Below are 12395 nucleotides of genomic sequence, written 5' to 3' on the forward strand. Positions count from 1 at the left end.
AAGTAGGTTTAAATATCTGTCTGTCTGTCTCTACCTCTCCCTCAATACTGAGAAGTAGGTTTATATATCTGTCTGTCTCTACCTCTCCCTCAATACTGAGAAGTAGGTTTATATATCTGTCATTCTGTCTCTACCTCTCCCTCAATACTGAGAAGTAGGTTTATATATCTCTGTCTGTCTCTACCTCTCCCTCAAAACTGAGAAGTAGGTTTAAATATCTGTCTGTCTGTCTCTACCTCTCCCTAAATACTGAGAAGTAGGTTTATATATCTGTCATTCTGTCTCTACCTCTCCCTCAATACTGAGAAGTAGGTTTATATATCTCTGTCTGTCTCTACCTCTCCCTCAATACTGAGAAGTAGGTTTATATATCTGTCTGTCTCTACCTCTCCCTCAATACTGAGAAGTAGGTTTATATATCTGTCTGTCTGTCTCTACCTCTCCCTCAATACTGAGAAGTAGGTTTATATATCTCTGTCTGTCTCTACCTCTCCCTCAGTACTGAGAAGTAGGTTTATATATCTGTCTGTCTGTCTCTACCTCTCCCTCAATACTGTGAAGTAGGTTTATATATCTGTCTGTCCCTCAATACTGAGAAGTAGGTTTATATATCTGTCTGTCCCTCAATACTTTGAAGTAGGTTTATATATCTCTGTCTGTCTCTACATCTCCCTCAATACTGAGAAGTAGGTTTATATATCTCTGTCTGTCTCTACCTCTCCCTCAATACTGAGAAGTAGGTTTATATATCTCTGTCTGTCTCTACCTCTCCCTCAATACTGAGAATTAGGTTTGTATATCTGTCTGTCTGTCTCTACCTCTCCCTCAATACTGAGAAGTAGGTTTATATATCTGTCTGTCTGTCTCTACCTCTCCCTCAATACTGAGAAGTAGGTTTAAATATCTGTCTGTCTGTCTCTACCTCTCCCTCAATACTGAGAAGTAGGTTTATATATCTCTGTCTGTCTCTACCTCTCCCTCAATACTGAGAAGTAGGTTTATATATCTGTCTGTCTGTCTCTACCTCTCCCTCAATACTGAGAAGTAGGTTTATATATCTGTCTGTCTGTCTCTACCTCTCCCTCAATACTGAGAAGTAGGTTTAAATATCTGTCTGTCTGTCTCTACCTCTCCCTCAATACTGAGAAGTAGGTTTATATATCTGTCTGTCTCTACCTCTCCCTCAATACTGAGAAGTAGGTTTAAATATCTGTCTGTCTGTCTCTACCTCTCCCTCAATACTGAGAAGTAGGTTTATATATCTCTGTCTGTCTCTACCTCTCCCTCAATACTGAGAAGTAGGTTTAAATATCTGTCTGTCTGTCTCTACCTATCCCTAAATACTGAGAAGTAGGTTTATATATCTGTCTGTCTGTCTCTACCTCTCCCTCAATACTGAGAAGTAGGTTTATATATCTGTCTGTCTCTACCTCTCCCTCAATACTGAGAAGTAGGTTTATATATCTGTCTGTCTGTCTCTACCTCTCCCTCAATACTGAGAAGTAGGTTTATATCTCTGTCTGTCTGTCTCTACCTCTCCCTCAATACTGAGAAGTAGGTTTATATATCTGTCTGTCTGTCTCTACCTCTCCCTCAATACTGAGAAGTAGGTTTAAATATCTGTCTGTCTGTCTCTACCTCTCCCTCAATACTGAGAAGTAGGTTTATATATCTGTCTGTCTCTACCTCTCCCTCAATACTGAGAAGTAGGTTTATATATCTGTCATTCTGTCTCTACCTCTCCCTCAATACTGAGAAGTAGGTTTATATATCTCTGTCTGTCTCTACCTCTCCCTCAAAACTGAGAAGTAGGTTTAAATATCTGTCTGTCTGTCTCTACCTCTCCCTAAATACTGAGAAGTAGGTTTATATATCTGTCATTCTGTCTCTACCTCTCCCTCAATACTGAGAAGTAGGTTTATATATCTCTGTCTGTCTCTACCTCTCCCTCAATACTGAGAAGTAGGTTTATATATCTGTCTGTCTCTACCTCTCCCTCAATACTGAGAAGTAGGTTTATATATCTGTCTGTCTGTCTCTACCTCTCCCTCAATACTGAGAAGTAGGTTTATATATCTCTGTCTGTCTCTACCTCTCCCTCAGTACTGAGAAGTAGGTTTATATATCTGTCTGTCTGTCTCTACCTCTCCCTCAATACTGTGAAGTAGGTTTATATATCTGTCTGTCCCTCAATACTGAGAAGTAGGTTTATATATCTGTCTGTCCCTCAATACTTTGAAGTAGGTTTATATATCTCTGTCTGTCTCTACATCTCCCTCAATACTGAGAAGTAGGTTTATATATCTCTGTCTGTCTCTACCTCTCCCTCAATACTGAGAAGTAGGTTTATATATCTCTGTCTGTCTCTACCTCTCCCTCAATACTGAGAATTAGGTTTGTATATCTGTCTGTCTGTCTCTACCTCTCCCTCAATACTGAGAAGTAGGTTTATATATCTGTCTGTCTGTCTCTACCTCTCCCTCAATACTGAGAAGTAGGTTTAAATATCTGTCTGTCTGTCTCTACCTCTCCCTCAATACTGAGAAGTAGGTTTATATATCTCTGTCTGTCTCTACCTCTCCCTCAATACTGAGAAGTAGGTTTATATATCTGTCTGTCTGTCTCTACCTCTCCCTCAATACTGAGAAGTAGGTTTATATATCTGTCTGTCTGTCTCTACCTCTCCCTCAATACTGAGAAGTAGGTTTAAATATCTGTCTGTCTGTCTCTACCTCTCCCTCAATACTGAGAAGTAGGTTTATATATCTGTCTGTCTCTACCTCTCCCTCAATACTGAGAAGTAGGTTTAAATATCTGTCTGTCTGTCTCTACCTCTCCCTCAATACTGAGAAGTAGGTTTATATATCTCTGTCTGTCTCTACCTCTCCCTCAATACTGAGAAGTAGGTTTAAATATCTGTCTGTCTGTCTCTACCTATCCCTAAATACTGAGAAGTAGGTTTATATATCTGTCTGTCTGTCTCTACCTCTCCCTCAATACTGAGAAGTAGGTTTATATATCTGTCTGTCTCTACCTCTCCCTCAATACTGAGAAGTAGGTTTATATATCTGTCTGTCTGTCTCTACCTCTCCCTCAATACTGAGAAGTAGGTTTATATCTCTGTCTGTCTGTCTCTACCTCTCCCTCAATACTGAGAAGTAGGTTTATATCTCTGTCTGTCTCTACCTCTCCTTCAATACTGAGAAGTAGGTTTATATATCTCTGTCTGTCTCTACCTCTCCCTCAATACTGAGAAGTAGGTTTATATATCTCTGTCTGTCTCTACCTCTCCCTCAATACTGAGAAGTAGGTTTATATATCTGTCTGTCTCTACCTCTCCCTCAATACTGAGAAGTAGGTTTGTATATCTGTCTGTCTGTCTCTACCTCTCCCTCAATACTGAGAAGTAGGTTTATATATCTGTCTGTCTGTCTCTACCTCTCCCTCAATACTGAGAAGTAGGTTTAAATATCTGTCTGTCTGTCTCTACCTCTCCCTCAATACTGAGAAGTAGGTTTATATATCTGTCTGTCTCTACCTCTCCCTCAATACTGAGAAGTAGGTTTATATATCTGTCTGTCTGTCTCTACCTCTCCCTCAATACTGAGAAGTAGGTTTATATCTCTGTCTGTCTGTCTCTACCTCTCCCTCAATACTGAGAAGTAGGTTTATATATCTGTCTGTCTGTCTCTACCTCTCCCTCAATACTGAGAAGTCGGTTTATATATCTGTCTGTCTGTCTCTACCTCTCCCTCAATACTGAGAAGTAGGTTTATATATCTGTCTGTCCCTCAATACTGAGAAGTAGGTTTATATCTCTGTCTGTCTCTACCTCTCCTTCAATACTGAGAAGTAGGTTTATATATCTCTGTCTGTCTCTACCTCTCCCTCAATACTGAGGAGTAGGTTTATATCTCTGTCTGTCTCTACCTCTCCCTCAATACTGAGAAGTAGGTTTATATCTCTGTCTGTCTCTACCTCTCCCTCAATACTGAGAAGTAGGTTTATATATCTGTCTGTCTGTCTCTACCTCTCCCTCAACACTGAGAAGTAGGTTTATATATCTCTGTCTGTCTCTACCTCTCCCTCAATACTGAGAAGTAGGTTTATATATCTCTGTCTGTCTCTACCTCTCCCTCAATACTGAGAAGTAGGTTTAAATATCTGTCTGTCTGTCTTTACCTCTCCCTAAATAATGAGAAGTAGGTTTATATATCTGTCTGTCTCTACATCTCCCTCAATACTGAGAAGTAGGTTTATAGATCTCTGTATGTCTGTCTCTACCTCTCCCTCAATACTGAGAAGTAGGTTTATATATCTGTCTGTCCCTCAATACTGAGAAGTAGGTTTATATATCTGTCTGTCTGTCTCTACCTCTCCCTCAATACTGAGAAGTAGGTTTATATATCTGTCTGTCCCTCAATACTGAGAAGTAGGTTTATATATCTCTGTCTGTCTCTACCTCTCCCTCAATACTGAGAAGTAGGTTTATATATCTCTGTCTGTCTCTACCTCTCCCTCAATACTGAGAAGTAGGTTTATATATCTCTGTCTGTCTCTACCTCTCCCTCAATACTGAGAAGTAGGTTTATATATCTGTCTGTCTCTACCTCTCCCTCAATACTTTGAAGTAGGTTTATATATCTCTGTCTGTCTCTATCTCTCCCTCAATACTGAGAAGTAGGTTTATATATCTCTGTCTGTCTCTACCTCTCCCTCAATAATGAGAAGTAGGTTTATATATCTCTGTCTGTCTCTATCTCTCCCTCAATACTGAGAAGTAGGTTTGTATATCTGTCTGTCTGTCTCTACCTCTCCCTCAATACTGAGAAGTAGGTTTATATATCTCTGTCTGTCTCTACCTCTCCCTCAATACTGAGAAGTAGGTTTATATATCTGTCTGTCCCTCAATCCTGAGAAGTAGGTTTATATATCTCTGTCTGTCTCTACCTCTCCCTCAATACTGAGAAGTAGGTTTATATATCTGTCTGTCTCTACCTCTCCCTCAATACTGAGAAGTAGGTTTATATATCTGTCTGTCTGTCTCTACCTCTCCCTCAATACTGAGAAGTAGGTTTAAATATCTGTCTGTCTGTCTCTACCTCTCCCTCAATACTGAGAAGTAGGTTTATATATCTGTCTGTCTCTACCTCTCCCTCAATACTGAGAAGTAGGTTTATATATCTCTGTCTGTCTCTACCTCTCCCTCAATACTGAGAAGTAGGTTTATATATCTGTCTGTCCCTCAATACTGAGAAGTAGGTTTATATATCTGTCTGTCTGTCTCTACCTCTCCCTCAATACTGAGAAGTAGGTTTATATATCTCTCTCTGTCTCTACCTCTCCCTCAATACTGAGAAGTAGGTTTATATATCTGTCTGTCTGTCTCTACCTCTCCCTCAATACTGAGAAGTAGGTTTATATATCTGTCTGTCTGTCTCTACCTCTCCCTCAATACTGAGAAGTAGGTTTATATATCTGTCTGTCTCTACCTCTCCCTCAATACTGAGAAGTAGGTTTATATATCTGTCTGTCTGTCTCTACCTCTCCCTCAGTACTGAGAAGTAGGTTTATATATCTCTGTCTGTCTCTACCTCTCCCTCAATACTGAGAAGTAGGTTTATATATCTCTGTCTGTCTCTACCTCTCCCTCAGTACTGAGAAGTAAGTTTATATATCTCTGTCTGTCTCTACCTCTCCCTCAATACTGAGAAGTAGGTTTATATATCTCTCTCTTTCTCTACCTCTCCCTCAATACTGAGAAGTAGGTTTATATATCTGTCTGTCTGTCTCTACCTCTCCCTCAATACTGAGAAGTAGGTTTATATATCTGTCTGTCTGTCTCTACCTCTCCCTCAATACTGTGAAGTAGGTGTATATATCTCTACCTGTCCCTCAATACTGAGAAGTAGGTTTACATCTCTGTCTCAATTTTTATCTCTCTCTCTGTCTTTCACTCTGTGTTTCTATCTCCTTCTCTCTCCTATCAACACTGCAAAATAACTTATTTGGAATTAATTACTGTTTTGCTATTCTCAGGTCTTCGAGGAAGTCACTGGACTACACTAAGCAGTGTCTGAGGATTAATAAAGTTATTCAATTCAAACAGATCATCAAGGAAGTCTCTGGACTACAGTAAGCAGAGTCTGCGTATCTCCATTGACCTGGGGAAGAGAGAGGAAGAGTCAGAGACGTGGCTTCAGGTGGGACGCATCTACTACCTCATCCATGAAGACGAACTGGCTGACATGTACCTACAGGTGAGTCCAGAGAGAAAGGGGGAAGAGAGAAAGGGGGAAGAGAGAAAGGTACAGAGAGAGATCTATTACCTCATCCACAAAGATTAACTGGTTGACATGTACCACCATGCGAGAGGGGGAGGGATGGAGAAGAAGGAGTAGAGACGGCAAAGAGGAGAGTGAAAGATAGAAGAGGAGAGAAAGAGGGAAGTAAATTAGTGTCTCTATGTGTGTCTGCATGAACATGAACATTATGGACTCTTATCAGTCAACAAACACAGTGATAACCATCTTCTCCCCATACCTGACCTATAATCACACTGGATCATATCATCTTCATAGCACGTTTTATCATATGACGTCACAATCTCTGTCTCTCTATAAACCTTGTTTCCAACATCATGCGTTGCATGATTCAAATGCCAAACAAGAAGGTAAGAGTTTAATGAATTATATGTCCCATGTTATAGTACTGGTACTTCGGCATTTTCCAAAATGTAAATATCATACGAGACGTTCCCTCACAGCATTGGATCAATATGGTGATGTATTGATTATGGATTGATTCTGATTGACTTGCAGGCAGCAGTGAAGACAGCCCTGAGGATGAATGACCCTCGCTTCGCCATGAGTATCTACGAGGAGGCAGGAGACATCTTCTTCAAAGGCCACAGGAACAAACTGGCATCACTGCCCTTCTACAGGGTGTGGATGAGAGGATGTTATTGAATTGAACTTTATTGATCACCAGGGGAGGAAATTAGGTTTTGGAGTGTCCATCACCTCCATGAGATTACAGATTGTTATGACTTATTGGTATCATGTATTTCAAAGTCACTTTTTGTATAATAGTTTCAATTCAATTGGAAAATGAGTGACACTTAAGATTTTAATTGGACTAGTGTGCCATTTTACACACATTTAGAACAGGCTTTATACCCTGGCCAGAGCCTGTTAAAAGCAACACATTATAACAGGCTTGTCTTTATACTCTGGCCTGAACCTGTTAAAAGCAACATATTATAACAGGCTTGTCTTTATACCCTGGCCTGAGCCTGTTAAAAGCAACACATTATAACAGGCTTGTCTTTATACCCTGGCCTGAGCCTGTTAAAAGCAACACATTATAACAGGCTTGTCTTTATACCCTGGCTTGAGCCTGTTAAAAGCAATACATTATAACACCAGTGGTCTTGTTTTAGGACGGAAGTCTCCCGTTTGCTCGGAGCATCCATGACGTCCACTCAGAGTTCAGACTGCTGAGTAAACTGACTGAATTACTGATGACCCAGGAAGAGCATGACGAGGCTCTACAGTACGCCATTCTGGCTGTACAGATCAGTACCAAAACAGGTAATGTAGGGAGGGGGGGGGGGGGAGAGGCACTTTTATCACCCGGACCGGGATTTGAAGCAGCAACCCTTCGGCTTCCAGCTACTGGTCTGCTTCCTATAACCAGGACTACCAATCTTAGTTAGAATCTGTTCATTCCATTCATGTAGATAACCATCCTGCTACGTTATTGTCCTCCAGGTGTGTGTGTGAACGAGCGCGCAGCGTACCACCGCCTGGCTACGGTGTACTACAGTCTGGAGCAGTATGAGATGACAGAGAACTACTACCTCAAGTCTCTGTCTCTCAGCCCTGCTGTTCTGCAGCACCCCCTGGAGGCTAGATACTACACCAAGCTCTACTGCAGGCTGGGGGACATGACGCTGCACAAACTAAAGGTAAAGGCTCCGGCTCTGGAGGGCAGAAGTACAGATGATTGTCTTTACTATCGGGTAGTTCATTAATCTGTATAGGCTTTCCAGTTTAATAGCACTACAGCATGTGAGAGAGAGGGAGAAAGAGAGCAGGAGAGAGAGATAGCAGTGGTGAAAAAAGTACCCATTGTCATTCTTAGGTAAAAGTAACGATACCTTAACAGAAAATGACTCAAGTAAAAGTCACCCAGTAAAATACTACTTCAGTAAAATTCTGATGTTCTTGTTTTTTTATTTACAGATAGTCAGGAGGGGCACACTCCAACACTCAGACAATTTACAAATTAAGCATTTATGTTTAGTGAGTCCTCCAAATGAGAGTCAGTAGGGATAAGCATATCAAGGCACAAGGCGAGACCCAAATGCAGACACAGGAGGCAGATGGTTGGAGTCTTACAATGTTTAATAATCCAAAGGGGTAGGCAAGACAATGGTCGTGGACAGGCAAAGGCAAAAAGGTCAAAACCATATCAGAGTCCAGGAGGTACAGAGTGGCAGACAGGCCCATGGTCAATGCAGGCTGAATGGTCAGGCAGGCCGGTACAAAGTCCAGAAACAGGCAAGGGTCAAAACCGGGAGGACTAGAATAAGGAGAATGCAAAAAGCAGGAGAACGGGAAAACCGCTGGTTGACTTGGAAACATACAAGACGAACTGGCACAGAGAGACAGGAAACACAGGGATAAATACACTGGGGAAAATAAGCGACACTTGGAGGGTGTGGAGACAATCACAAGGACAGGTGAAACAGATCAGGGCGTGACAAAGCAGGGATGTTCTCTTGATAAGTGCTTGAATTATACAATTTTCCTGTCCTGCTAAGCATTCAAAATATAACGAGTACTTTTGGGTGTCAGGGAAAATGTATGGAGTAAAAAGTACAGATTTTCTTTAGGAATGTCGTGAAGTAAAAGTAAAAGTTGTCAAAAATATAAAAAGTAAAGTACAGATACTCCAAAAAAACGACTTAAGTAGGACTTTAAAGTATTTTTACTTAAGTACTTTACACCACTGATAGATTGTAACAAACCCTTTTACGCTATTAATGAATACATTACCTAAAAGGCCAATTATTCCCAACACCTCTGTTCCCCCCCCCCCTCTCCTCCATCTCCCCCGCCCTCCTTCTCCCCAGGATACCTATGACTCGGTGGGCTACTTCCAGCTGGCTCTAGCTGCTGCCTTGGAGGACCGTGGCAACCCACAGGCGCTATATGTGGTCTACATGAAGCTGGCAGAGATCCATGCCAACCACATGCCAGACCCACTGCTCTGCCAGGCTTACAGGGACAGGGCACAGAGCCTGAGGAGGGAACTCTCTGGGCTGGAAGAGATGGATGGGAGGGAAGGAGAGACAGAGGAGTGGAGAGGAGAGATGGAGGGCAGAGGAGGAGAGATGGAGATGGAGGGAAGAGAAGAGACGGAGGGGAGAGGAGAAGAGACAGAAGAGAGAGGAGGAGTGACATGTGATACAGACCTGGAGACGAGAAACACAGACATGGAGACTGAGCCAGAGACTGGATACAGTGAGCATACAGATACTATCCCCAAAGAGGCTATTGACATGGACAGTGCACGTAGCTTGAGGTTGGAGCCTGCTGGACGACAGGACATGGAGGGGAGAGACACAGAGGGACAACACACAGGACTTGGAGACATGGAGAGGGGAGACACAGAGGGACAACATACAGGACTTGGCGACATGGAGAGGGGAGAGACAGAGATAGGACACCCAGACACTACAGAGAAACAGCATCCAGTTACCGAAAATAGAGAAACAGAGACTGAATGTGGTGACTCTATCGATGCAGAAGCAAATTCCAAAGATGCTAACTGTAAGGATAGCAGTCACACCAATGCAGATAGCCATGAAGCCGATTCTGATGTGTTTAAAGGAGACAGAGAAACCAGTAATTCAAATCCAGAAAAGATCCTCCCAGAGGCTACTCACACAGACCAAGACACTGACAGTACAGACACAAGCCCTTGTCAAGCAGACGTTGAACACATACAGAATGACTATACAACAACAAGCAGTGCATTTGTAGACACTACAATAACAGAGGACACTGACAGTATAGACAGAATACCTTGTGACCCTAACAACACTGAGACTATGCCAACAGACACATGCATCAAACATAGCGATTCAACGGCCACAGACACAGATACAGACACACCCTACAAAGACAGCCCTACAGACAGCAGTCACACAGACACAGATACAGACATAGACTCCTCTCAAAGACAGACACAGAGGTAACCCACAAAGACAGCTCTACAGACAGCAGTCACACAGACACAGATACAGACATAGACTCCTCTCAAAGACAGACACAGAGGTAACCCACAAAGACAGCTCTACAGACACGGAAATGTTATTGATGTTGATCGTGCAAACAGTAACGTTAGAAAGACAGACAGACGCTGTTCAGCCACAGACTGAGCAGGATGATGATAGATCTGTTCACACCCTTACAGATACTCTCCATAAAGATAGTATCAGTCCTACAGACACCACACAGACAAAGATGTCGGCCATCTTTACTCTGGTCTACTGTAGCAATGACAGTGTTTTTGTTTTTTTTACATTAATATTATGTCTGTGTGTAATTATGACTGTGTAACTTTTCTGTAGTTTACATACTCTGTATATTACAGAGGTTTATCAAGCTTTTGTAAATATGTAGTTTTTATAACTGAATTAAAGTTATGTATGACTTGAGCTTTGTTTGTTTTGTATTATTCAGTTGTAAGGATTCATCAACCAACACTAACATACAGTACAAACTCAAAATAACAAACACATCATTTAATCTATTCAATATTTCTAAGTACTTTGTATATCACTGGCCAATACATAATAAACTTCAACATATCAGGCCATATTATCACAGAAATATTCAATGAATAAAGATATTAGGAAAATATCCTCCATTTTTTTTTATGGAACAATCCAAATACTGAGCGGGCACACCTGCTGGAGAGTGCTCCTGTGATAAGTCCACAAACAGTCCACTAACAGTCCACTAACAGTCCACAAACAGTCCACGGTGGTGGGGAGTAGGCAGGCAGCCATCATTTGGACATTTTAAATCTAAAAACCAATGGGTCAAATGCAACCAACAGGCAGACTTAACGCACAGCACTGGGATTCCTTAAAACAATACTAACGGGAGATGACATGCACCAGTGTGTTAAAACAAACTTGCTTACAAGTTATAATGGATGACATACTGTATTAGACTAGTTATTCATGGATGACATACTGCATTAGACTAGTTATTCATGGAAGACATACTCGATTAGACTAGTTATTAATGGACGACATACTGTATTAGACTAGTTATTAATGGATGACATACTCTATTAGACTAGTTATTAATGGAAGACATACTGTATTAGACTAGTTATTAATGGAAGACATACTGTATTAGACTTGTTATTAATGGATGACATAAATTGGAACTGGAAAGTACGTATACTCGATGAGCCAGTGTTTTGGATGCAATTGTTAGCAAAACAAACATTAACACATACAATTTCCATACACCATCACACAACAGGTTGAAGTCAAGAGGGGTTTCTTTACAAGGATGCCATCAATGGGTTCCCAAATATGAACGGATAGATGGCACCCACATCGCCATAAAAGCACGGCCCCCAAACAAGTTCAACTATGTGAACAGAAAAGGCTTCCACTCTTAATGTGCAGATGCTAGGTTGTGATGCGTAAAATACACTGCTGAATGGTGGCAAATTGGCCAGGTGGAACGCACAACTCTTTCAGTCTGCAGAACAGCCATGTTGGCCAGGTGGAACGCACGACTCCTTCAGTCTGCAGAACAGCCATGTTGGCCAGGTGGAACGCACGACTCCTTCAGTCTGCAGAACAGCCATGTTGGCCAGGTGGAACGCACGACTCCTTCAGTCTGCAGAACAGCCATGTTGGCCAGGTGGAACGCACGACTCCTTCAGTCTGCAGAACAGCCATGTTGGCCAGGTGGAACGCACGACTCCTTCAGTCTGCAGAACAGCCATGTTGGCCAGGTGGAACGCACGACTCCTTCAGTCTGCAGAACAGCCATGTTGGCCAATAAGCCAACAGGTGGGAGCTGTTGAGGATGGATGGCTTATTGGTCAGTGTTGCCTACTTATGTGAAGTACTGTATATTTGCCATTGCTAAAGCAATTTGAATTGTGCACGTGACTTTCCCCACAGTCCTGTTATTGTGATTCATCCCTTTTTCAGTTGTATATCACAGCCTCCCGGTTTCCACCAATCAGAAGGCCCGAAAGCACATTTGGACTCTGACCCCTTCCACTCCAGGTAAGAGTGGCTGTGGTTGTCGGCAGATGAAGACGCACGTTTGGCTACCGGCCATGTTATC

The 12395-nt window shown here is 41.9% G+C and overlaps 1 protein-coding gene across 3 annotated transcripts in view; it reads left to right on the forward strand.

The window, feature by feature from the left end:
- The window catches only part of LOC106612144 (SH3 domain and tetratricopeptide repeat-containing protein 2), a 96163-nt gene extending 85434 nt beyond the window's left edge, over positions 1–10729 (forward strand). For all 3 annotated transcript variants that reach the window (XM_014213060.3, XM_045724178.2, XM_014213058.3), the window contains 5 exons: positions 6110–6260; positions 6822–6944; positions 7442–7592; positions 7773–7969; positions 9140–10729. In XM_014213060.3, the coding sequence (XP_014068535.3) occupies positions 6110–6260; positions 6822–6944; positions 7442–7592; positions 7773–7969; positions 9140–10267 (1750 nt within the window). In that variant the 3' untranslated portion in view covers positions 10268–10729. The remainder of the gene's footprint in view (positions 1–6109; positions 6261–6821; positions 6945–7441; positions 7593–7772; positions 7970–9139) is intronic.
- The last annotated feature ends 1666 nt before the right edge of the window (positions 10730–12395 follow it).

This window comes from Salmo salar, chromosome 09 (assembly GCF_965601325.2).
Source record: "Salmo salar chromosome 09, fSalSal1, whole genome shotgun sequence".
NCBI lineage: Eukaryota > Metazoa > Chordata > Actinopteri > Salmoniformes > Salmonidae > Salmo > Salmo salar.